Source organism: Miniopterus schreibersii (genome assembly GCF_964146895.1).
Source record: "Miniopterus schreibersii genome assembly, chromosome: 19".
NCBI lineage: Eukaryota > Metazoa > Chordata > Mammalia > Chiroptera > Miniopteridae > Miniopterus > Miniopterus schreibersii.
Window position 1 is genome coordinate 16,049,915 of NC_138119.1, and position 25,816 is coordinate 16,075,730.

Sequence of the window (25,816 nt, forward strand, 5' to 3'; positions counted from 1 at the left end):
CCTAAACATCTTTGTGGCAGGGTTTAAACCGAAGACTGAAATGTTCCCCCAGGTTTTTGTTCCATCTGATTTTGTTAGAAATGCCATGTTTTCTCTGGCAGAAGCATGTCTAGATAATGGCTCCACTGTGCTGGTCTGTGCTCTCCTACAGGCAGGCCTTCGCTTTTAAGGTCATGCTAAGGCCCATTTGGTCCAAGGTATGTCAGCTCTGGTAGCTAGCAGAGATCCGTGTCTGTCCAGGGGGGTTGTAGGCCTGCCACGTGGTATTTTCTGAGCACCCCTTGGGGTTGCCGAGCTCTGTTTTCTTTTAAAATAAGGCATTCTTTCTTTGATGCTGCTCTTAGCTTCAATTCAGGGTATGGTTTATCAACATTACCAAGTGTTCAATTCACCTTCCCCCCCCTTTCTTTTTTTACAAAAAGGGGTTTTAGGATGTCTCACTACTCCACTTAGTCCCCAGCACATTACCGACACTCAATAAAAGTAAAATAATGCTGCATTGTAGCTGGAGTGCACTCGTAGACATTCTGAAAAGAATGGCTCTTTATGTTCATTGTTGTGTGGTATATTTTTCCACTTGTTAGCTGGAAAGGAATTGGAGTCAGGTTTTCCATTTATATACCTTTATGGCTCTGTTTCTATATTAAGACACGCTTGGAATTGAAGTTGTTTGGAAAAGTGCTTAATTAAACAAATATGCTGGGCAAAAGGTGCTGTGCAAAGACCTGTCTGAAAGGTCATGTGTCACTAGGAGGTGGTGGGGGGTGTCGAATGGATATTAAAAGGGAAGCAATTACTCTTCCACAAGTAGGGATGGCAGAGGCTCACATTTATTGGAAGTTCAGTAGAGTAAAAACATGTAGAGTTTTGTACTAGGAAATGAAGTTTTCTGTAAGGAATACAATGCAATTAATCTTGTATTTGGAACAGAAACAAGACACCTGGAACAGTTATTGTATTTCATTTTACCCCACTGTTGTCAGAAGAATGTTTAAGACATTTCTTCTTGCCTCATGGAATACTCCGTGAGAACTCTTTCTCTTCTGTGCACTCTGATTCAGGAAGATTTTTCTTTGTCAGATGAAGATGAAGTTAGTAACCAGTCTTCCACTCCAAGCAGAGTAAGGATACCTGTGTCATCCTGAGTTTTCTCATGGGACAGCTTTCCATGTAGGGGTGTTTGCAGTGCCCGCTAACTCTGAATACCTGTGGAGGGGCGAAAAAAGTCAGTTTGAGAGTAAAAACTCTTTTTCACTCTCAGTTGACTTATCTAGTTCATTGTGCCCTTTCTGCAACTTCAGGGCTGATACAAGGGTTTGGTTTTCCCCACACTTTATTCTCGGTATATATATATATAAAATTCTGCTAGCTAGGAGACCCACTGAAGTCTGATGCATTGTCCTGAGGAGCACATAAGTCAACTGGTATTAGTCAGGTGTCGGTCGTATTGCTCTGAGAAACACACAGCGCATCTAAGCAACGCGATGTGGTAAGTTAACACTGTAACACCTGTACTTCTTTCTAGTTTTAATACAATGATAAATAAATAAATAAATTTAAAATGTAACCATGTCATCAATACTTGTCTCTACTGCTAGACTGCTTTCCATGAGGAGCAGGCTGTGCCTGTCTTTCTGATTCCCTCATTCCCAGAGCCTAACACCATGCCTGGTGACTGGGGGAGTGTGATGACATGAGAGAATGAGTAGATGGATATTAAACATTTCCCCTCCATTATATGGAGAAGATATAAATGATGCCAATGGCCAATAAAAAGCATTTCGTAGGTAAGCCCTAAAAGCCTAGACCCTTGGATCCCAGTGGGCTGAAAATGGAAATATTCAATGAAGATATGTAGAGGAAACGATTCCAGCACAAAAAGAAATGTTTCATTTAAAAAGTAAGGCACTGAGAATTTTCAGTTATATATAAACTGTGTAAGTGAATTCTGTTTGAATTTATCAGAATAGGATTCCATGACATTGTCCTTAAAGAAAAAAAAAAAATAAGAGTAGATGTTTCCTTGTAAATTGTCTAAACTTTATTCTCATAATCTTATTTATGTTATTAAAAAATGTTTTGTAGGTACCCATACTCAGCGTTCTAAATCTTTACTTCTCTAGCTCTGTCAAAGTATTAATGCATTTCAGGTTTTCTATTAAGCACAGAACTTTTCGAAAGTTGGGCAGGTGGCGAGCCAGAGGGATTTCATTTTCCCATCGATAAGTTTCTGGGCCCTCCTTGTTTCTGCCGGAACTCTTAAGTTTGCGTGGGTCACACAGAGATTTGAGGCCTGTCGCAGTTATTGATGGTGAGTTCCCAGTAGGACAGTAACGTTGATTTCCCTCTGTAAACCTAAAACGGTATACCCCGTGCTTTCCCTGTCGAGGAGCTGGATCGGAATACGTGTTTATCAAGTCAATCAAAGGACACTATGTTTTGAAAGCTGTTAAATCCTAATCTTTGAATCAGAAAACTCTGTCTTTTGTGTCCACTCTCTTCCTTAGTAACGTTCTCTCACTGCAAAGACATTTGTCATCACATTGGCCCGATCCTGTGTCTTACAATCGTTTCCCAGTTCTCCCTACTGCAGCTTTTCCCTTCATGACCATCTGTCGGGTTGGGAAATAGCGTCATTAGGAAATCCTAGGTATACCAGAGACAAGGGGCCTGGAGAGAGAGATGGATCGGAGAACCAAAATCGTCTGCCCGTTTGATGTTTTTCTGACTTGCCAACCTCACCAAGACAGGAATCAAATGTGATTTGGTAATATTTTTATGAACGAAGTCTGTGACAATTGATTTCATGGCTAAGATACATTCTCATGGAAGCCAACGTAGTTTTGCTGGGGTATGAAATGTCTGTGGCTTGAAGCATCAATTTAAATTCTTCTCTCATTGGTTTTCAAATTAAACTCTGAAATGAAATAGGCGTACGATGCCCTACTTGGATGACACTTTCTGCCTTTTCTGAGGGGAAAAAATAGCAAGTTGGTGCTTTTCAGCTTTTTTTGGATGTCATTAAGAGGCTTTGGAGAAATTCATCATGCTTAAAACACCTGTGTGAAGTCCATATCTGTTTTTCTGGGGGAATTAGGCTTTCTGCTCCCTGGGAGCCTCGGTGCATTTCAAAGGGTTTGATAGGATGGGCTCAGCAACTTAGATCCCTTCCTCTCTTCCCAAGGATTTAAACTGGACTGTATGTTAAGCCATGAGCAGCGCCAGCAGGGATTTGGGCCAGTGTTTGAGGCATCTGTGTTCAGGAGATTTCTGTCCAAGGGCTGTCTTGATGAATGAGCCGGACACGGCTGTGTGAAGTTCAGGGACAAAACGAAATTATGTCCTTCACAGCAAGTTTACTTTTCTTCTAGGATTTCAGAATAAACACATGGCCTGCCCCCCACCTACTTCCCAGAACAACTATTTGCTGATGGGCACTCCCCTCCCCGCAGCCCCCTTCAGACAAACACTGTGGCTTGGGACAGAAGTGTGCCTCCATTTGGGGACCAAGGAAACAGCCCCAACTGTGTCCATTGACGAACAGGGAGCAGTCTCTAGTTGCGGACGTTCCAGAAAAATAGATGCTGGCTTCTAAGATGCAATCTTTAAAGGAGATGCTGCAGTGAGTGGTTCTGTTGCAGGAGAAGGTCTGACCGATCATGAAAAGAGATTGGTCCAAATGGGCCGACATCTTTGAGCATGTGATTGTTTGCAAAAAAGCCTGTGTAGTGAGCTTTTGTGTAAAAAATGAACTTTTCTTTTTGAAAAGGAATGAAGAATTAGATTCAAAATACGAAATGGCTTGTCTCAGGCCTTTATTTTAAAGACCCAGTTTGCCTTCTGGCTGTTTATGGCAAATTGAAGGGAGCTGTGTGCCACACTTCAGACAATGTGCTGGGGGCTTGGGGATGCCACGGCCCCCCCAAGCCAAAGCCAGCAGGCGGGTGGCCAGGTGTGCAGGTGCATCAGTCGGCCACCTGCAGAAAGAGCTCTCAAGAAGCGAGTAAACACGGGTGTGAACGTTCCCCAGCCGGGCCTAGCCTGAAGAAAATTTTGAAACACCTTCCATTTCTCGAGCAGTCTTAGCAGCCTCCCAAGAATGAAAATAAAGAAAGCGAAGGGCATGTTTTACTGACTCTTGGAATCATCTGGTTTGTAGAGATGACCTGTGGAATATTGTAAAACAATCTGCAAGTTGAAGAAAAAAAAACTTACATCAAACAGGAAAATAAACAGAAAAAGTCCAAAGAGGGTTGTTACTCAGATCTGTTGCCGTTTCAGTGCAGTTACAGTGAGCAGCGTGTCCAGGGCTGCCTCTGCAGACACAGTGTTTCCATTGTTAGCAGTGTCACTGTGTCCTGTGCTGGTGTATCAGACACCTTGCCTAGATGTCTTGAGTTAGAAGAACTAACTCAAGAACTTTGAGCCTTCGAATCAAAGTATCAAGGGTGTGCAAAGCTACACAAAGATCACTGAGCTCCCTCGAGTAGTGCACTCTGCACTATCAGCAATAAGCCTGGCTTATTGCAATATCAATTTACAAATCAGGAGTTTTTTGTGATCTACTGTTGCATGTATATTTTTATTTTCACTTAGTTGGTTGACTATGAAACCAACATACCCATAAGGATGTCCTTGGTGACTCTACCTGCTGCGAGAAAGTATTGTGAAGAATTTAACGATACGCCTTGAATGTAAATGACGTTATTCTGCTTCAGTTTGCCGCATTCAGAAGGAAACTAAAATTAAATCTACTGGCAGGTGACATTAATTTTAGTTAACACACACAGCCTTGGTACAGGGAATGACATGCCACAAGCCTTAGTAGAAAATGTGAGTCACACTGCCTCCAACTCTGAGCAGATGCGTGCCTTCGTAAAGAAAACATTTGCAGAGCCTGACTGGAACGATCTTTTTCCCTTCTCTTTCCCTTTTCTGACTTTGGGACTGCCTATGTTTATTTCTTAGAATCCGAGGGAAATACTGTTCCTATAAAGGAACCGTTTCAATGAATGCAGCTGCGGAGAACGGTTTGGACTATTGTAGCTCAGGCAGTGCCTTAGCCTCACCTCCCTCCGTCCCCGGGAATCTCCTCCGGGCCAGAGCGTGCGTGCTGGGCGCTGCACTTCCAGATAGCAGCCTGATTGCGTTTCAGTGCTCTAGAATGATTTCGCTTTAGAAAACAGATCAATGCTTGCAACTTGGTTACTCTGTCAGCGCACTGGGTAGTTAAAATATTTCTGTGTTTTGATGACTACATTGTGAATTTTAAAATAAATGGGCCATGTAAGATCTGTACTAATGGCTCTCAGACTTTCGTCTGAGGACCCCTTTCCACTCTTAAAAATTCTCGAAGACTTCAAAGAGCTTTTGTTTATATGGAATGTGTGGATTATACTGGGAATTTTGTGAGCCAGTTGACTTCATGTTGTTGCTTAAAATTGGCTATAATGAGAATCTTTATACCATGGAAATTGGCAAATGTTATAAACCACAGCTTTTTTTTTTTCTTTTCTGGAAAGCTAGTCGTTAAAGAGTTACTAGCATACCACCAATTATACCCATTGTTAGAAATTAAAAATAAGTAATTTAAAAATACTTATTTGTTAAATCATTTTAAAATGATAGTACTACGTCTATTTTATATTCACATAAATAGTATGTTTTTATGGAAAAATTATGTTTTAAAATATCAGAGAGAAGAGGGGCATTATTTTTTTTACAATTGAGCAAACCTCTAACGTGCAGCTTAATGGAAGACAGCTGGATTCCCATATCTGCTTCTGCTTTCAGTCTGTTGCAATATGTTGTTTTGGTTGAAGTGAATGGAGAAAAATCTGGCCTCACTGAGATATGTAGTTAGGAAGGGAAGAGCATTTTAATAGCCTTTTCAGATAATTGTGGATTTTCTTCTTTGATATCTTACCAAAACTTGACAAGAGCTAGTTTCCAAAAAGTTGTTTGCGGTGTGGAATCTGAATTTGTGCCAATGACCTTTGCATGTTCTGCTCCTAACCCACTGGTCTATCGTACACTTGAAATGAATCTTTTCTTATATGAGTGATTTGGTAACATCGTACATTTGTCATTTGGTTCACTGATTTATACAAGTCTTGTCACTGTTTACACATCTCATTCCACAGTATTTAAACATCACACTCACTGATAGCGCCACCCATCTCATCGGAAAGGGGGAAGCGGTCAAGCCCACGCTGGGAGGTGGTTCAAGGTTTCCAAAATTCTAAGGTCGAATTTTATCATTGGTCGTAAATACCCTCAGTGGGCTTCCTCTAAGTGACAGGCTCATTCTGTTCATTTTGGAGAACAAAAACTCGGGTTTTCATCACCGTAGATTGACTGTCAGTCAGATTTTCTAGTAAAAAGGCATCCCATTTTGGGACATAGAATATTAGAAAGATGTGTACTCAGGGTCTAGATTTAATAAAGTTAATATTTTTACTGCGTCATCAGGACATCCTTACATGTGAAATTGGCTTTGTTTTGAGCTGTAAGTTTGTGTCAACGAGGAATACAGTGACTGTCGGTTCAGGCTTGTGACACTGTCTCGATTGGTGCCAAGGCACCCACCCTTGCTTTTCACCATCAGTGCAAATGTTAACACACTTGTGGCAAGAAAAGCCATGTAATTAAAAAAATGATTCTGAACTTTGTTTCAGCAACACTTGTATTTGTTGATAAACATTTGCTTAAAAAAATGAAGGTCTTTGAGGATTACTTGGTACTGAAACCTGACAAACATAACCATAATGGGCACTCATTCTTTAGATTCCAAGTGCTAAACATATCAGCTCATCAGCAGAAAGGTTTTACTATTTTTTATGTATTACATATGTTTTATGTTTTTATCATAACTTGTGAGTTAGGAAGCCTCCCCCGTCACCAGAGCACTTTGAACAGAAGCTGGGTAAGAGGTTACCGGTAGGGTGATCATAATTTATCATCACTTTTGAGAGTAAAAGGGGGCACTGTTAATGATTACACTGGAGCAATACCCAGCAATAAACTGGGATGGTCCGGGCAAAAAGGACTGAATGGTCCATCATACCTGTGATGATGTCACAGAGGAGAGTCCTGCCTCCTGGGGGTATTTGGCTCAGGTGACCTCTATGGTACCTCCCAACTTAACTATACAAAACCTGTTTTATGCACAGCTGCTTTTCTACAGTTTTTTATGATTACTTACTTTGCTAATATTCTCTAAATAAGATGAAATCTGAAGTGTATTATTAAACATTAGAGTTTATGTTTGGCAAGATTTATAGGTAAATTGTATTATAATTCTTTTAAATCTTGTAATACAGAAATTACACACACATTATAAATGATATATCCTAATTTAACCAAAATGTTTAGTGTAAGGGCCCCTTCCTCAACTATCCTTGACAAATGAGAGTTCATGTTAATTATAATTTTTCCCTCTTGAATATGATACCACTGTTTATTGTTGATATTGTCAAGTTGCCTCTGGGATTCTTTTTATGAGATGCAGAATCAGAGTATTTCCAGAATCATAAATGCAGATTCTCACATGCATATTAGGTAAACTGATGTGAATTATGATAAGGGGTGTGAGAACTAAAAGTTAGACAGCAAAAGGTACGATCATTTCTCTGAGAGGAAGGCACGCCTTAGCATTCTCTGAGCTCTTTGGGTGGTTAAATATGTGTGGCAAAGCAATAATCAAGGGATAGCTACATATTTAAGCTTCCAAATAGCTGTTAAAGTTTATTAGCAAATCTGAATCATCGCGGGACTGAATGTTTTGTTTGTTTGTTTGTTTGTTTTAATGTGGCTGGGAAACTTTCCTTGAGAAAGCAAATTGAGGGTAGAAGTTATCTAACGTATAAATACTTTATTGAGCACCTTTTATGTGCTGGGCTCTTTGGCTGGGGCTATGGGAACAGAAATGGCCCTTGTTCTTTGCACTTATGACTCTCAGAGTGTACTGAGAAGAGATGGATATTTCTGTCAATGGTATAGTAAAATAATTGAGATTTCCTGCATCCTAATTTCCTAGCTTCCCAATGTGCACACCAGTCACGACATCTGTATAAATAGTCAGAAATGCATTGCAGAAACTCAGACCTTGCAGATCAGTCTCCCTTGGGCCGTCAAAAGATCTCCAGAAGGTTTCACAATCTTCAGATTTCACAGGGCTTTCGTAGCGAGCAGGAAATGGCAGACTAATTGCCACGTGGGAAAACATGAGGTGTCATGTCTTTGGAGGAAAATGATCCAAACTCTATCTAAGACTCTTGGAATCTGGTTAAGCGCAGCGAGTGAGACGGACCGAGGACCGAGGAGTCTGTGCAGACTCGCCCTTGAGAGCACTCAGACAGCGTGTTGGTGGAGTCAAGCAGACACCGTCAGGAATAGAGAGCCGCTTGCTTTTGTACAGAATGATGACGTTTTACAACCTAGAACATTACACTTGAACTTCTCAGTCCACGGCCAGGAAAGGCATATGTGAACATTAAAATAATGGATGAGGTAAGAGAAATTTTTTGTGAGCCCAGCAAAAAAGATTAGGGTACTTCATTCTGCAAAAATGAGAGGTGTTTAAAGTGTTAGTGTCACTAGAGTATATGACTGTGATTTTCCCTCCTTGAAAGTTTAAAGTACTAGAATTGGGACAGACCCTTGGATAAAAATACAGGCTCCCCTGAGGTTCTGTCCATTTCAGACTTGAACGGACTATATTAGACCAGAGCCATTTATAGAAAGTATAGAAAATGATGGCTGTTCCTGAAGGAAAGCATCCCTGGGCTCAGAGATGGATCCAGGCGAGGAGGACCTCTGCCTTTTCTGATATGTCTCCTGATTTCTCTTTCACATAAGGAATACCGTTGTGGTGGATCCTAGATTTGTCCCAGGATTATACTTTTTTTTTTTTCACCCTGTTCAGAGTACTATGGAATTCAGACAGCCATGTGCTCTTAAAAGCTGCCCTGCATTCTCTTTTTCTTAGGTGTATAATGGCTCCCTTCCTTGCCCAGGGTCAGTGCTCCCTAACCTTTATCTCCTTGCCCGATGTCGAGCCCTGTGCAGGGGTGATGTGAGACGGTGGGTCGCTTTCCCCCTTGCAGCCAGTGCAGGGAGTGAATGTGGGCCGAGAACAAGGCGGAGGCTTCGTTTCCTTTGGACGGTGCCATTCATTCACGAGAGTAATAATTCTATGCTGGAGTGGAAAACAGTTGGGGGCATTTTAAGTTCCTTTTAACACACTCATATTTATTGTAAAAGCATATTAATTTGAAATTCGCAAGCTTAAAAAATATTCGGTGGAGTATCTTTGGAGAGTGACTAGCATCATGCCCAGTGTGGGTCTTCCCTGTCCCTGCGTTGGCACAGTACAGTGCGGGGTGTTTGCACCGGAATGATTCCCAGGTCAGCACAAAGCCATCAGCACATTCGTGATCCTGGTCCAGGGACGCTGCTGTGTCAGATCAGCCTTGATCTTCAGTGAGACCTCGAAGACCTCAGTCACCGCCGTCACCACGTGGAAGTACGAATAGACAGCTCTTGTTCTATCCTTGTGCTGAGGATCTGAAACCCCCACACAGCTCAGCCCTCTCTCCTGGGCTTCAAACTTCTACCGAGGCTCCTACCTGCCAGGCCCAGTGTGAAACGGACCCCTTGACCTCCCCACCCAGACTCGCACCTCCTCCGACCTCCCAGCCGCTCACGCCAGAAACTTCAGCGTCTCCTTGACCCCGCTCACACCCTCACTGTCCGCAGCTGTTTCTTAAGGAAAATAGGGTGCCCCTCCCGGTTAGAATTCGGCTCCTTCGTGCCGTGTCTGCCTCCCCAGCCCAGTCCCCTCTGGCCTGGATTCCGCAGCAGCCTCCTCCTTGCTGGGACTTTTTCTGCTCCTAGCACGTTCCAGTTGGCGTGTTCTCACACAAGAGAGATTTATTTCGAAAGCAGTGAATCAGATCCTATCACACACCTCTGCTTAAATTCCAGCAGGGCCATTTCATCACACTCGGGGAAAAATCCAGGCTTCTTATCACGGCCTCGGAGGCCCTCCCGGATTCGCTTCTGGCCCGTTCTCTGAACTCGCTTCCGGACGCTGTCCCCCGCTTGCCCTGCTCCAGAGATACTGGCCTCCTTACTGCTTCTCGACTCTGTTGAGCTGGTTCCTGTTTGCGGGCCTTGGCACTGCCCAGGAATGTCCTTCCCGCAGAGATCCTCAGGAGTCGTGCCCCCTCTTCCATGCACGTCTCTCTTCACGTCACCCCTGCATTTTCTGACTATCTCCTCTAAGAGGCACTTCCACCATTCTCTTCCCTTCCCTTCTCTCTTTTTTTTTTTTAATATCATTTATTGATTTCAGAGAGAGGAAGGGAGAGGGAGAGAGAGAGAGAAACATCAATAATGAGAGAGTCATTGATCGGCTGCCTTCTGCACGCCCCCCACTGGGGATTGAGCCCGCAAGCCGGGCATGTGCCCTGACCGGGAATCGAACCCCGATCGCCTGGATCCTAGGTCGACGCTCAGGCCCAGCTGGGCCTGTTTCCTTCTCTCCATAATACTTACCTCTATTTGACACGTTTATTAATTTTTTCTTTGTCTTCTGTCTTCCTCATTTGAGTCTGAGCTCTGTGACGATAAGAACTTAATCTCGTTTGTTCACTGCGCTGTCCTCAGTGCCCAGAGTGGAGCCCGGCGTGTGCAGTCACTCGGGACCGCATGAGTGAGGGAACGGATCTGGGTTTTACTCCTTAATACCCCTGAGCTTGCTGCTCGCTGAACATCCTTCCTCAGGCTTAAGCTTCAGTCATCGTTTACTGAATGGTAACTGCATGTTCTGTGAACGTATAAAAAGAGGTCCGGGATAATTGTATAGAGCTTTATACTTTACAACTCATTTTTACATATATTAATTTATTCTGTTAGACATTTAGGAAGCCATCCAAAAGAGATTCCAGGTTACTATTCAGGAGGGAGCAAGAAAAGCTTGTAAGGAGAGGCACTAAACTCAAAATTGTGGAAATGAGCAGTGTCCAAGTTAGACACACACAGAGACGGGCAGATGAGAGGAGTAGCTTGAGCCAAGCATCCCGAACTTATCCCAAAACGCTGCTGTGAGTGAGGTGGGGGGACTGAATTGGAGCCCCACATGTGAAGACCAGAATCCGGGAAGTCATGGCCAAGGACAGGAAGTTGTGTTCAGGGAACAGCGTTTCACTTTGCTGGAAGGAGACTATTTATAACTGAAGGTTATGAAAACTGAACATGATAAGATTTTCTGGGTGTGCGATGATGGGGAGAGAGGCTGTGTTAGCAGGACTGAATTATGGGAAATTTTGAAGCCGGCCGGAACATGTCTGGGAACCAGGAGACAGGGAACTCCTCCGGGTTGTTAGCAGGAAGCTGACGGTGGCTTGGAGAGGAATACGTTTCTGACGAACCACCTGGAGACTGAAAGGAGGTGAGATTGCAGGGAGAGGACCTTGGAATGTTCCAAGATGGTAAAATGGCCAGAGTTCCAGATGAGCCATCCACAAATTGGTTTATTTTTTCCGTGGTCCACAAATTAATCATCACAATGAAAATCTTGAGAGAGTCACCAGGAAAATGGTACCTGTAACGGAGGTTAGGTGACCTGTGAGCCAGTGTCCCCACTTTCCTCAGTGTAAGTGTGCCTCACACACTTCTCCCTGAGCTGGAAGGTGGCATCATCTGGGTCAGCTCTTTGTCGCTACAAAGTGGTTTAGAGCCCAGAGTGTTGATGTAAAGTACTTTGTAAAGAGCTATTATACTTGATATATATTAACAAGCTTGACCTTAGTACTTTTTAAAGAGTCAAGCTGCTATGAAGACCCAACTCCATAACTTACAGTTGTGTTCTCGGGCATTAGTGTCTTCCTTTGGGAGTATGGCACTTGTTTCTTCCTCAATGATGTTTTGAAAAATCTAACATACTTTTTGATCATGCCATTTCTTTGCTCTGAAATATTAGAATGATGAAATGTTGGAATTGAAAGGGACCAACACATGTCATATTTCAGCTGTAGGTAAGACCACATCTCAAGTTACCTGCACAAGGTGGAAGTCTGTTATACTTGCTTCCATGACGGCTGGTCCCAGACTTTCCACCAAGCTCAGGGCAGGGCTACGCGGGAGCTGGAGTTTGCCACTGATCTTGTCCATTGCTTGTCCTCACCTCCTTCTGTCCTTCTTTGGTCTTCTTTTCTCAGTTAGTTACATCATTTGGAAGTAGCCTTGTGAGCTAATAACTTTTTCCAGGATTAGCTCATATTTGCATTTTAATAGTAACTGCTGCCAAGCACCGTGCTAAATGCTTTGCATACATCATTTCAAACCCTTAAAACCCCTCTTAGAAGGTACCGTCTTCAGTTATCAACAAGGAAATCGAGACTATGAAACTTGATTAATGTGGCCCAACGTCATCAAACTAACACACCATTAACAAGTTCCAGAGTTTGAAATTCTGTATCTGATTCCAACGTCTCTGCTCTTCTTGTCACATCACACTGATTCCTGTGGAAACCTACAGCTCTCAAGACTCTCAAGAATGAAACTGTCAGAAACATGACTGGTTGGTGAAAGTCTGGCTAGGATAGAAGGATAGGGAGGGATAGAACTGTTCATCGACAACACCTAGTTCAAAGTCAATCTGGCTTTATCAGGAAGCTGCCGTTGTTAGACCACTGGGATGCTAGGCTTCACTCTCCCTGGAGGTAGTCTCAGATGCCTCACTGCAGATAGGTTCATTCTTCTTCTTGGGTCATTGTATCCCCAGTGGAACCCCAGATGGAGGGAGAAGAAAAGGACACTCATTCCTCCAGTCCAGGCACCCAGACATCTCCTGGGGCTGTCTCAGGCTCCAGGCTTCACCTTTGGGCCAGACCTGTTATCACAGCTCCAGCAGCCTGGTGTCAACCCGCACTGTTCACTCCGGGCCTCTTCCTTGCCAGGTACCACCCACCTTAGATCCTTGCTAGCCACTGAGGGAGGCCTGATTATCAGAGGCTTGTTTGCATTGCCAGAAAATTCTTTCTGATAGCTCCGTGCTGCACTGACAGTGTCGTCTCAGTTTTTCCTTTTGTGGCAATGGACTGAAACTCCAGGAGCTTCAGGTTGCTGCTGAGAGTGCTTTGCCTGCTAGTTTCATCTTGAGAACATCTTCCCCTGGCCTTTAACCCCAGACATTTCCACTTTAATCATCATGGAGGCTCTCTCCTGCTCTCTGAGGAAGGTCCATCAGTTTAGTTGGATCCCAGAACTGGGCACAGTGGCTGGCAGGACTTAACCAATGAAGAATACAGGCAACAATGACTCACATTCTTCAGGACTGACCTCCATCGTCACTTCCTGAGGCCGTCTAGTTATTTCTAGTCCTATAGAAAACCAAGTTTACTGTGATATTATTGAGATTTAGGGGTCATTTTCTAAGTTTCGCAAGGAAAAGAGGTAAATTTCACCAGGAAAGGGCTGTGTTGTCTCCTTCCTCAGTTAAAAAGAGACTTGGGGTTGCCTTTGTGTTTTCCTTGTGGTTAAAAATGTGCAATTGCTTGTTTTGCAATAGGTTTTGTTCTGTGTTGCATGCAATTTTCTCCTTTATATCTTTTTTCCCCTTATAATTAAATCCAGTAAAATGTGAAAGAAAGAGAAGTAAAATAATCTCCACAGCTGTTGAGTTTTCCTGGAAGGCAAAGACATCTCAATTTTAAAGTTAGTCTGAGAACATGAAATCGTTGTTCTTTGAAACAGCTGTCTGGTCCAAACGCCTTTGTAGTGTCCATTTTAAACGGCAATTTTTAAAAACCTCTAGGAGCTTTGTAAAGATTCCCTTTATCTGGGTTATGCATTATTTTCAGTCCTTTGAGCAATTGTCAAAATGATGAAACTGACTGGAATAAAACAGATGTCTGTTTCTTGTTTTGTTGTTTAGGGGGAAGAGGGACATGTCATTGGGATATTGGGATTTACTTGGTATCTGGACAGCGGAGTCTAAATAAATGCTTGTTGGTGTCTTAGCATTCCGTTTACCATCGATTTCTGTGCATTGAGCCAGGATATAAGCTTCATGAGAATAGGGACCTTGTTTGTCTTTCTTAATCACCACGTGTCCTTCGGGGCTTAGCACCATACCTGTCACATAGCTCCTCAACAAATGTTTATTAAACAAATAGATCAATACATGGATGCTGTAAGAACCATTACACAGAATGACATGTCATGTAACCAGACCCATAATTCATCCATCCTTTCGTTATCTTCTACGAGGACACCTGGGGTGGAAGTTTTCCTGCATAAGAACTCGGAGTTTGAAGACGCATGTCAAAGTCTCTACTGTTTTCATTAGTCCATTATGGGTCTCTCACCCGTGATTTTATGTAAATTAGCTCTGACATTGTGTATACCTTTACCACCTCTTGGAGTTATAAATTCCATTAGTAAAAGGTAGTTATAGTTCAACTCAAAGGGTCGGTAACGAAGGCATAAGGGAGCCCAGCGGAGAGAATAAATGCAGTTAATGCTGCCTGGGGGCCGTCGGAGTCAAGGCTGGAAGAGGAGTGAAGTCCGCCCGGCGGTCAGGAAGGGCAGGGGCAGTGCGCGCCGGGGCCTGCAGGGTGAGGGGCCGCGCCCTGGGACCCCTGGCCTTAGGACTGTTGCACCACCACCACTATCATCATCACCACCAGCTTCTGCGTGAATATTCCCCTATCACACAAGACACAGGTTGTCATTGAAGTGCTTGATTTTTTAACATCTGATTTATTTTCTTTGGAGATTCAGTTATATCCATTTATGCTGAAAACTGTGGGTGTACCTACAGTGGCTTCCTCAGACAAGCCACCAAATAGCCAAACTTCCTGCAGGCCAGATGTTTCCTTTTTGAAGCAAAGAGACTGATGCCTGTGAACGGATTTGGGGCCTTAAATAATCTTGTGCGTCTGGTTGTACGCTGCCCAGCCCAGTCCTGGTCTCACTGAGCGGAGCCCGAATGGAGGTGGTGCTGGGGACCTGGGGGGGGGGGGGCAGCGGTCAGAGCCCGTCGTAGGTAGCCCTGTTCACAAAGCACCAAACGTCCTGATGTTCCCAGGACATCTTGTTGTAGCCTCCGACGGAACAGTGGCCGGCAGGCCTGTTTCTCCATGTGATTAAGACTCATCCAGAACCTTCCAAACGGAGTTCAGGGAACTGACTTTGATATAACTTGACAGGATTAAAATAATGATAATAATATCGACAGATAATGATTTTAAAATAATTGGAAAGGCTCATTTCGTGGGGAGCCTTTGCGGAAGACCTTTGCTATCACTGACACGCCAGGCTCTTTTATCCTGCCAGAATTTTCCTCTACCCGGTTCTGTTCAGTGCTGCCAAACTTACACGGATCCCTTCACCCCGATCCCGGGCTCTAAGAACTCCCATCAAACTCTCCCCAGGTGTCTCGGGGCTCACAGGAACCCAGTCCTCCATATTTTGTCACAACTGTTTTCGGCTTGATCCGTACTGTGCCTTCTGGAGTTAGGTGTTGCTTCTCCTGTGTTGATAGTTCCTCAAGTCTAGTTCTTTAGAACTTTAAAAATGAGTTTTTAAAGAATTTATATAATAATAATTATTAGTCATTAATGCAAAAGAAAGATCCCACCCGAGGGGATTCTTGAAAACTAAATGCTGAAGGGAGAGAGGCGGGGCTGGTGCAGATGGCAGCCCTTTTTCCAGCACATGACGAGGCGGCCGTGGAAGCCCGTGGCTGCCTAGGTTTACTCCTCGGATTTCAGAAACGCTGAGCTGAAGCAGATCTTAACCACAGCCTCCTCTGGCCCAATAAAGGAGACAGAAGGGGAATAACTGCGGTTCTCTCCCTGCTTTCCTCCCCAGTTGCCTTTTTAAAATTCCCTTCTAAAGTCTTTCATTGCTTTGGGCTAAATGAAGTTCAGATTGCAACAGCAGCTTTTTCAAGTGATACTGTAATGTTGGCTAATTTGCCTGCTATTGGTTATGCCCAAGTAGACACATGGCCTGTGGCTGTTTGGCTTGCCCTCTTATAGCAGAACGCTTAATGAAGCTACTAAGCTGTATTAAAAGAAAATAAACAAGTTCCCATGGCCCCCAGCCTCACAGCCGCATGCAGTGTGGTGGTTATTTATGGTCCCGAGACAGCAGTCCCACAGCTCTAGCTGCCCACTGGGCATTTCCACTCTGAAGGCCTCTGGCGCTTCCTGTCTAACCCATCTGCAACCCAAACCACTACCCTCTCTTCAAAGCCACCCCGCACTGTTGGAGTTTTAGGGGGCCAATAAATCACACCCTTTCCTCCCCCCCCCCCCCCCAGTTAAAATTTGTCGTTGCTGTTTTTAGAAGCACAGGAGACAAACAGATAAAGCGTAAAACAAATGGACCCAGATCTGCCGCCAAATGTCCTGCTAATAGCTGCAGCCGAGCATCCACAGGCCTCCGCCACAGGGCAGCTCACCAGGGCATCTGGGGATGGGAGAGAAAGGCATGTGTCCTGCAGGCATGAGCTTGCTCAGTTTCTCCTGCACAACACACCAATCAAATCAGTTCTCCGTCTCTTTGAGGGGGGTGGAAGGGGGGGGGGGGTGGACAGTGAAGTCTGAGGAAAAGGGGCCAGGAGCTGGAGGCCCTCCGGGAAGCCAGGAGATCAAGTTCCTACTAACGATTTGCTCCAAACTCGCCTGTTTTTATTGAGATTACCTTCTTAACTTGTGCGGCATCAGATTGTTTGAACATTCGAGTGCGAGCAAGAATATTTCAGGGTGAAACATTCTATACTGTAAGACACTCCACCACTTTAATCATAACCTACCTTCTTAAAGATCTTTTTCATCAAGACCCCACAGTTATAACCAAAACTCACACTTTTGGCTCTTCCGCGGTGACTGGGATTAACGCTGACATGGGCCCGGCTCCGTGGCCGTTGGCAGCCAGAGAAAGTCAGGACGGCTGGTGACTCAGCTGGCTGCAGCTGCACTTACAGTAAATGTGTTTTGCAATACTCTTATATTTTAAATAGTTTTTTCTAAGAATTAAAATTTTTATTTAACATTTTTATTTATTTGACTCTTCACTATGCCAAGGAAAGGAAATATCAAAGATTGAATATCACACCGAGCCAGGTAAAAGAATCTCATCCCTTTGGCAATGAATTATCAGTACAGGAGAGGTCTGGCTTTACAGGAGGTGACATGCAAAGGATCTAAAGGCAGTGAGAATAATGCATAATAGTCATTTTTGTAGTTTGTACATGTATGTTTACCCGAGGCGGGGCATTGTGTTAAGCAGTACTCGTCCCACATCTAACCTCATTTCATTATCACAGTAAGCTGGAGGTGGATGCTGTTACTCTCCCCATTTTACAGAGCAAGAGACTGAATTCAGAGAGGTTGCCTTTCGCAGTGTCATGTAAGATAATAAATGGCACAACCTGGATTTCACCAGGTGTTCACGGTCTTGACTATATTCTACTACATTTTACTTAACTTACATTAGTAAAAGTTTACTATTCAGAAAGCAAGTAAGACTTCCACCAAACTTCTGTCTTGCATCTGGATAATATTGTAGCTAGAGATATGTGATCAGTTGTTGGCATCTCGTTTTTTAGAAAATCCTTTTAAAATAGAACAAATTCACAGGAGGGTAAGAAGGATGCTGTGTTATCTAGAAACCTCTTCATATTAGAAACATCTGAAAAAATTGGCAGAAGGGTTCAGTTAGGGACTAGAAGACTTGGGGGACACATAATATCTGGTCTCAGATGTTTGAAGAGCTTTCATAGGTAAGGAAATTAAACTTCACATTTTTAGCATCCAAAGACATTCTTATGACATGTGGCTGAAAGTTATACATGTAATCAAAACATGGGCTCATCGTGTGGTCATGTTCTCTTCCGGGTAGCACTTAAAAGGCCTTCACACGTGGGATGAAATTTCCCCTGCTCATTTTTAATGTTGAGGTGACTTTTATTTTTTCAAACTGTAAAACACATATTTCAGCTTGATTTCATAGTGAAATCATTCAGAAGCTCCTATCTGCATGATTGCAGCTGAACAGACTAAACAAAAAAAAAAATGCAGTCAGTACAAATTGCTGTGGGTTATCTATACAGCTCCAGCATGTGGTGAGAACCTGGAAGCTACATCCGCAGAATTTACGAGGCTTCCAGTAAATCAGCCCGGTTCAGTGTTTCAGACCTGCATCCAACTCTCCTTGGATGTCTAGACACAGCCTGAGATGAAGCTTCAAAACTGGGTATAAATGAAGCAGCCAAAGCCACCAGAAGTCTTTGACCCTCTTCTAATGTTTCAACCAGATAATTATTTTCCCTCTCAAGAATTTGGCTATCCTTTGAGGGGGGAAAAAAAATCAAGATTTTCCATGTGAAGAGCCCCTGAAAGAAAATACTCTGGAGAAAGGTCAGCGAGAATGGGCCAAAGCTGAATTCTTCAGATCTGCTTAGAGAATGTGGAAAGTCTGCACCCTTTCTGCCGTGCTCCGCGGCCTTTGTCCAGCTTTGCCCTCCCTGTACCTTTACATCTTAAAGGAACTCGTACCAGGCAGTGAAGATGCCTCGAATGGAAACCTAAATGGTAGCTAAAAGCTCTGGTGGAGAAGTAATTAGATAATTAAAAGCTGATGGACTTTGATTTCGTCAAGATAATCCATTACCCTTTCTGCTCTGTAGCAGAGATAGGATCTTTCAAACTTTCCAAAAATAAACTTTCATACTTGGAGAATACACTTTCTTTAAATATGTCCCACTTTTCATTAAAATGACTCATTCCGCTTCTTGTGGTTTGTCTCCTTAAACTTTTTTATGTTACGTTTTCTGTAGTAAGTTAAGGATTCAATCAGAAATGAAAAAAGGTGGTTTTCAAAATAAACACAGTCCAAGTTCATTCCATAGTTCTTTTGTTCATTCATTCATTCAGTCAGTCATTCATTCAACAAATTTTTGTTGTAAGGAGGCCACAGGCCATGGACTGTGGTAGGCCCAGATTGTGCCATTTATTAGCTATGTGATCTTGGGAAAGTCACCTAATCTCCCTAAACCTGTTTCCTCAACTGTCAAACAGCTCTCTGACCAACCCTATAGGATTTGCTATGAAGATTAAATGACATGACCTTTTTAAGATGGTGAAAAATTAGAAGGTCCTCTTTTACCCTTCTCCATTCATTGTCATATCCAATAAATCATACACAAGAGAGATGGGGAGTCTCAAAATTCCTGTAAATGTCAGTCAACTTTTTACAAGACTCATCTTGGAATGAACTGGGTTGGAATTCTGTAAGTGACCAGTGCATGCTTTACCCTAAGAAAAATGGGCCAAAGAGGAAGACAAGAGAAAGAAACTTCTACACTTCCTCACTGGGTCAGTGGGAGAAGTGTGGATATGGTGTCCACCCGAAACCCCGATACCAGCCCTACTTTTGAGACCAATTCAAAGCATGAACCCAAGTAAGAATTTACAAATGGGGAAGTCCAGGTGGAAAATGCTTGATGATAAATATTTATTCAAGTTAAACATAGAGTTCCAGCTAACTAATTGCTTAAGTGGAACAAAATTGAATGCAAAAGTGAAAAAAAAAAAGAAAAAGAGGAAAAAGAGACCCTTAAAGAGATGCGAAAACAAGAATTCAGAAATAACCTTCTAGGTCAGTATATTTCTAGATAGATTATAATGAGATAAAATGGGGGAAAGTATAAGCTTCTAAATTCTTCAATAAGTCAAGCATTACTGTTTTGTTTCTGAATTTTATATATACAAAAATGAACTAGAGAATGATTTGGAAAACTTAAAAATAATCATTTACCTGTACAACTGAACAAGCACCGTAAAATACAGAAGCCAACAAGGCAGTTTATTTCTCAGCCTACACAAAGGAAACAGCAAAGAGGATTCTACAATTTTTCAAAATGACAAAACTAAATCCACGGATCTAGCTATGGCCAGAAATAAACACGATTAAAAACTTCCCAGAATCTCCTGGGGGATAGAATGATAAGCACAAAAATGATACAGCCTCTGTCCTAATGTTTTTTATGGGCTAGTGGGGAAGACAGACGTTATCAAAATTATTAAATAAGTAGATGAGAAAGAAAAAGGAACAGAATTCCAGAATGACAGCTGTGCTCAGCACCGTGAAGGAAAGGTGAATATGGAATATGAAACGTTTATGGAAGCGGAGCTGGCCTGCCGGGTGTCGGGGAAGTGGCGTCTGAGGACGCGGTGACAGGCGAGAGTCCCAAGGAAGGGGAGGCGTTAATTGTGCAATGGGGGGGAGGGGCAGAGCGCTGCGGGCAGAGCGCGCGGTGTATGCAGAGGCCTGGGGGCGGCGAGTGCGGGCACAGAGGGGGCACAGAGCGGGAGGGCCGGTGGGGAGGGCGGCGCGGAGTTGGCCTTTTCCTACACGCTCGTAGCTGTCAGAGTGTTTTTCGCCGGGGTGAACATTTCTATCCGTGTTTGTAGAACGTGGCGGGGACTGAGTGAGGAGAACAGGTTTGAAGGGGACATGTGATGCTGGGGACCACCGAGGCGGTGATGACAGGGTGGTGGCCAGGACACCGGCAGCACCCTCCGGGCGGTAGGGTGCAAGGGGAGCCTGAGAGACCGGGAGGGGCTAGGACAGTGCCCCAGGTCTCTGCGTGAGACGGGAGCACCCAGTAAGTCAGCAGGTCGGCCTTTCCCGCCGGGGGGCCTTTGAGATACTCAAGTGGAGCAGTCAGCGGGCAGTGTGAATCCGGGACAGGTCTGGACAGGAGGTGCAAGTCCGTGAGCCATCTGGGGCAGGGTAAACTGAGGCTCTCGGGCGTGAACAAGAGCACCTTGAGTGGGAAGAAGAGAAAAAGATTGCTCGCCCTGTCCACTGCTAGTCTCTGTCGAAATTGGAACGGTGATTGGAAAGCGTATCAGCGTCTTAAGAAGTGACCATAACTTTGAGCCTGTAACTCTATTTATAGGAATCTACTCTCAGAAAATAATAGTAAATGTGATAAAGGCTGTGGATAAGAATATTCATTTAAGCACTATTTATGATTGCAAAAAAGAGAGAAAATTACTTGTCTAATATTAGAAGGAGGTTAAATAAATTACCATGCACTTACAATAATGGATATTGTCATTATAAGCGTATGTTTATAAAGATGTAATGGCATAAGTCGATGACTGTGATATAAGAGTGAACGAAAAAGGGCACCAAATTGATAGAAATGGAGATAAAAACTCAACTGTGTGAGAAACGCAGAGGTCAAGAGTATAAGAAATAAGGTAATCTGTGAACAGTGAAAACAGGGTGATTGTCCCAATTTTTACTTTTATCTAGTTCCCAAAATTTTTAAATGGGCATGTATTACATCTTTTGTATTATTTTATTATTAGGAAAAGAAATATAAAATTACAGCATTGTCCCAGTTATGAATATGCACTTGACAGGCACTGGTTAACAATCTCTCCTTTTCACAATATCGATGACCATTTCTGTTTTAAATCTAGCATAACATTTGCTAAGGTTTGTAAAATTGTTACTGTGCATTTTAAAGTGTTATGAGCCATTTAGACTTGTAAAATAGTTTCAGAAAATTGATCTAATTACCAGGCAACAGCAAATCCTTTCCCCTCAGAACAACTCCCCTCCACTGGCACCCTCTGTATCCCATTGAGAGTGTTTGGATGTTCTCAGCTTCTTGCCCAGCAGTACAGATGACTGAATTCTTTAATGGAGGGCTTTAAAAAAAATTAATTAATACATACATATAGGAATTCACTAATTGTTTTAAATATAACAGTTTTTTGTTTTTTCTTCCAGTGACTGAGAGATCTGTCCATTTGGGCTGCCATTTGTATCACTGTCTGCAGTAACCTAAAGTCATTCTGAATGTGGTTTAGAACTAAAAGCATGGTCTTTTTTTAACTCCAGGAATGTATACAAAGACTATCGCTTCCTCGAGCTGGCATGTGATTCGCAGGAGGACGTGGACAGCTGGAAGGCATCTCTGCTGAGAGCTGGCGTCTATCCCGACAAATCCCTAGTAAGTGGGAGAAGTCTCTTATTTTTAACTAATTAACCATTTTTAAGAAAACAAGAGTTCTACGTACTGTATTCTGGAGAAGCTAGTTCTCTTTTGACCTAACTTGGCACAGCTTTAAGCGATACTTGGCTTATATTATATATATAATTTTCCTCCACTAGATTTCTATTTTCACGAGTTTATCAGTATATTTAGACTTAAAGAAAATGCCCTACTCTGCCATAAAACATAATATATGTAATAGTGGACCATGAGAGAGTTTCTTTGTTTTAACTTAAAATTTTCCCTTGTGTGATACTCCACAGTTGTTACAGTATTAATACAAGCAGTTTATAACATTCTTCATGTAGTTATAGCATATCTATATCTATAATACCTATATCATCTATATCATTAATCATAACACTATTTTATATTCTTAAAAATGTACTTATTTTTATAAAAATCTACCTTTTATTATGTCCGTAGTACCTGTTCCAAAATTATATCTGTGTTTACACTCTGGTTAATGTCACCGTGAGTGTGAGGGAACAAAAAAAAATACTAGATAGCTACTCCCACTTATCTTTATTAATGTACTTCAAGTGTCTTGAAGACACTTTTCTCATTCAAGTTAATAAACAGACCTTCTATTTGTGTTCTTTGAAAATGTAATATTACACAGACAGGTCTGGATTTAAACTTTGCAGAAGTTCGACCCAACACACGTCCACACACTTGTTAAACAAACTCTGCACACAGCGGCCCTCACTGCTTCCTCTCAGGTCCCCGCGCGGCGTTGTGCTATCCAGGTGCGCCCCCAGGGCTAAAGTACTGAGCCTGAGCCTTGGGGATCGAGTCCAGCTTGACAACTATGGTGCTTCCGGGGCTCTAGATCAGTTTGTAGGACTGATCATGCACAGGTTGGTTTATTTCCAGGCCCAAATAGGACAGAATGAGTCTGAGATACGGATGCAATGCAGGACCATTGAAGGCACTCTGGGGGACATTCAAACCTCATCCCATCCTTGAGGATACACTGGAATGTTGCAGAGTTCTGGGACAAAGGATCAAGGATTTGTGCCAAAATGTTCTCCTCACTGCTGTTACTTTAGCTCACACATCCACCCCTTAACCCTATCCCAGCCTACTTTTGTCTGGCTAGCACCTAAAATGATGAGGCCCCACTACATACCCTGTGCCCTCCAAATGGGGTGACACCAGACCCTTTCCTGGTGACACCGGCCACAGAGGTATCGGTACATGGTTTTCCTAATTGTTGTCCAGTTTTTACCAGTTGTGTACATACATACTTGCCTAGATAGCTACCACTCTAAAGACCACATGTGAGGAAGCGTTGAAAAAAATTATTGCTCCTATTAATTCTAATCATTACTTATTACTCTTCCCTATCCATTGATGATAGTGTGTTCAATTTCACAAACATTCTATATTAATTGTTTTAAACCTTCTAGATTAATTTTTTTGTTCATTCATTCCATAAAAGCCTGTTGAGCACATGCTTTTCTTCCAGGCACCAGTCTAGGCACCAGGGACACAGAGGTGAGCAGTGAGGTCCCACCCCCGAGGAACAGACATTGATCAAGGCAATGAATGGCCGCATAATTGTGTAGTGTGATTTAAGAGTGAGAAGTTCTGTAAAGATACGGTAGGTTAAAGGAACAGGAAGTTCGATCGAGGGCAGGCGAGCTTTATTTTAGGAGAGGTGATCAGGGAAGCCCCTTTGAAGAGTTGAGCTTTGAGTAGGCTCCTGAAAGGAGGAAGGGAGTAAATGATGGGAAAGTCTGGAAGAGTAAGTGTGGCTGAGGACTGGAGCGTGCAGAGCCAGCCCAGTATCTTAGAAAAACAACAAAAAAGTCAGGGAGGAAAGACAGGAGTGGTTGACTGTTTCGGAGAGGGTAGTCAGAGGCAGGTTGTAAAGGCCTTGAAGGAGCGGTGAGTGTTTGAGGTTTATTCTGCCTGACATGGGACATCAGTAGAGGGTTTTGAGTCACTTTGCTGACATCATAAGATTTGCATTTTTAAAGATCTTTATGGCTGGGTATTAGGAGAAGCAGCAGAGCAGATGGGTTCAAGCACAGGCATTAGTGTCAGACCACCTAGACTGACGTTCCTGACGCTCTCGAGCAAGCTGTGAGATGCTGGGCAGGTTACCTGGCCTTTTTATGTTTCAAGATTCCCATTTCTAAAGTGGAGATGAAAGAAGTCCCCATAGGGTGGTTGATAGGATTGAGTGAGATAATGCAGGAAAAGCACTGAGTAGAATGGGTGCAAATAAGCACTCTGTTTTTATTTATGATGGTGATGGTGATGATGATTTCATCACACACTCCTTTCTTTAACAAGTAGACGAGAGAGCTGAAACACTGTGGATGTTATAACACAGCCCAGTGAGACTGTAAATACTTTGCTATTTTGGTCTTCCAAAATATTTGGTTATATAAAATATCTGTGTGTGTGTGTGTGTGTGTGTGTGTGTGTGTATCTTCCTTACATATAACTAATGTTTGTGAAAATGGTTCCTTAAGTAATGATTTTGTCAATTCAACTTATTTTAAATGCACTGGCACGTTTGCTATTTAAAGAAACCATGCAGTGCATCTCGTGTGGGAAAGCACCTTCCCCTCACTGAACTGTTTTTATAAATCTGGATTTTCACGTGTCCATAGTTCTACACAAAGAAGTAGCTTAGTGAAATCTTAACTTTTATCTTTTTTTCACAGAATGCTCAATTTTAAGAAAATCTAGAGATGGAGCCAATCCTACACAATCTGTTTTGGTTCTTTTCACATGATTTTTATTTGTTTAGACGCACACATTTGGCACAGTGGTTTGGGCAATCGGGACAAAGGGGTTTTTTTTCACTATAAGCCAAAGACATGGCAGGAAATTAAATTTGGCAGTGTGCCACGGACGTTGCTTTTCTCAGTTTTCATCATAAACAATATTTGCATTTCTTATGCACCATGTGGTTGTCCAGGTTGCATTACACGACTGCTTGACTTTCAGATGGTTAAATGGCTGCTCACTGCTGAGAGCAAGCTAAGTAGCTCGCTTGTCTAAACATCCCGTTTGTGAACAGAGGGACTCAGAGGGAGGGATACTGTCAGGTACAGTGATTTCTAATTTAGAAAGATGAAGACTTCAGATTAAGCTAATAATAGATGCCTCTCTCCAAGTGTGTCCTTTTGTTTTTGTATCAATAAACCATCGAGTCCACAGCAAACCGGTCAATCGCTACTCAAATAGTAAAACTTTTATGTGTCATACATGGACATGAGTCTAGACTTAAAAAGCTCTGCTTTCTACACCTCTGTTTTGACTGGAAAAAAGTCTACATTGCTTATTATTTTTTTAAATTGTATATGTTTTGGCTTCATTTAGATAAATAGGCATCACCCAAATTTGAATAAAATGATGTTTCAGGCCAATCTGATTTTCAACTCAGGTTGCACACTTTTTTACAGCATGCTTTTTCCCACCCTGTTTTTCTATCACATCCACAGGATGGAATGATTTTCTGTCACTAATACTGTCATATTCTGCTACGCTGTTTCTTCTGTCTCTTAGGTCATTTCTCTTGGAGTTTTCTACAATGTTTTTTTCTTTGTTTCCTTCCCTTCCACCCTCTTCCCCCACTTCCTTCCTTCCCTTCACCCATCACTCTTGTGGTGGACTCTAGAGATTCCCAGATTTAAAAAAAGCTGCCACTCTTACTTGATGGAAGTTCCAAGTCTAGCGGAGAAAGAGATGCAAATAAATAAT

The 25,816-nt window shown here is 42.7% G+C and overlaps 1 protein-coding gene across 6 annotated transcripts in view; it reads left to right on the forward strand.

Moving 5' to 3' along the window:
- Nucleotides 1-25,816, forward strand: part of DNM3 (dynamin 3) — a 352,871-nt gene that overhangs the window by 251,497 nt on the left and 75,558 nt on the right. For all 6 annotated transcript variants that reach the window (XM_081120434.1, XM_081120436.1, XM_081120431.1 and 3 more), the window contains one exon: nt 21,940-22,051. In XM_081120434.1, the coding sequence (XP_080976560.1) occupies nt 21,940-22,051 (112 nt within the window). The remainder of the gene's footprint in view (nt 1-21,939; nt 22,052-25,816) is intronic.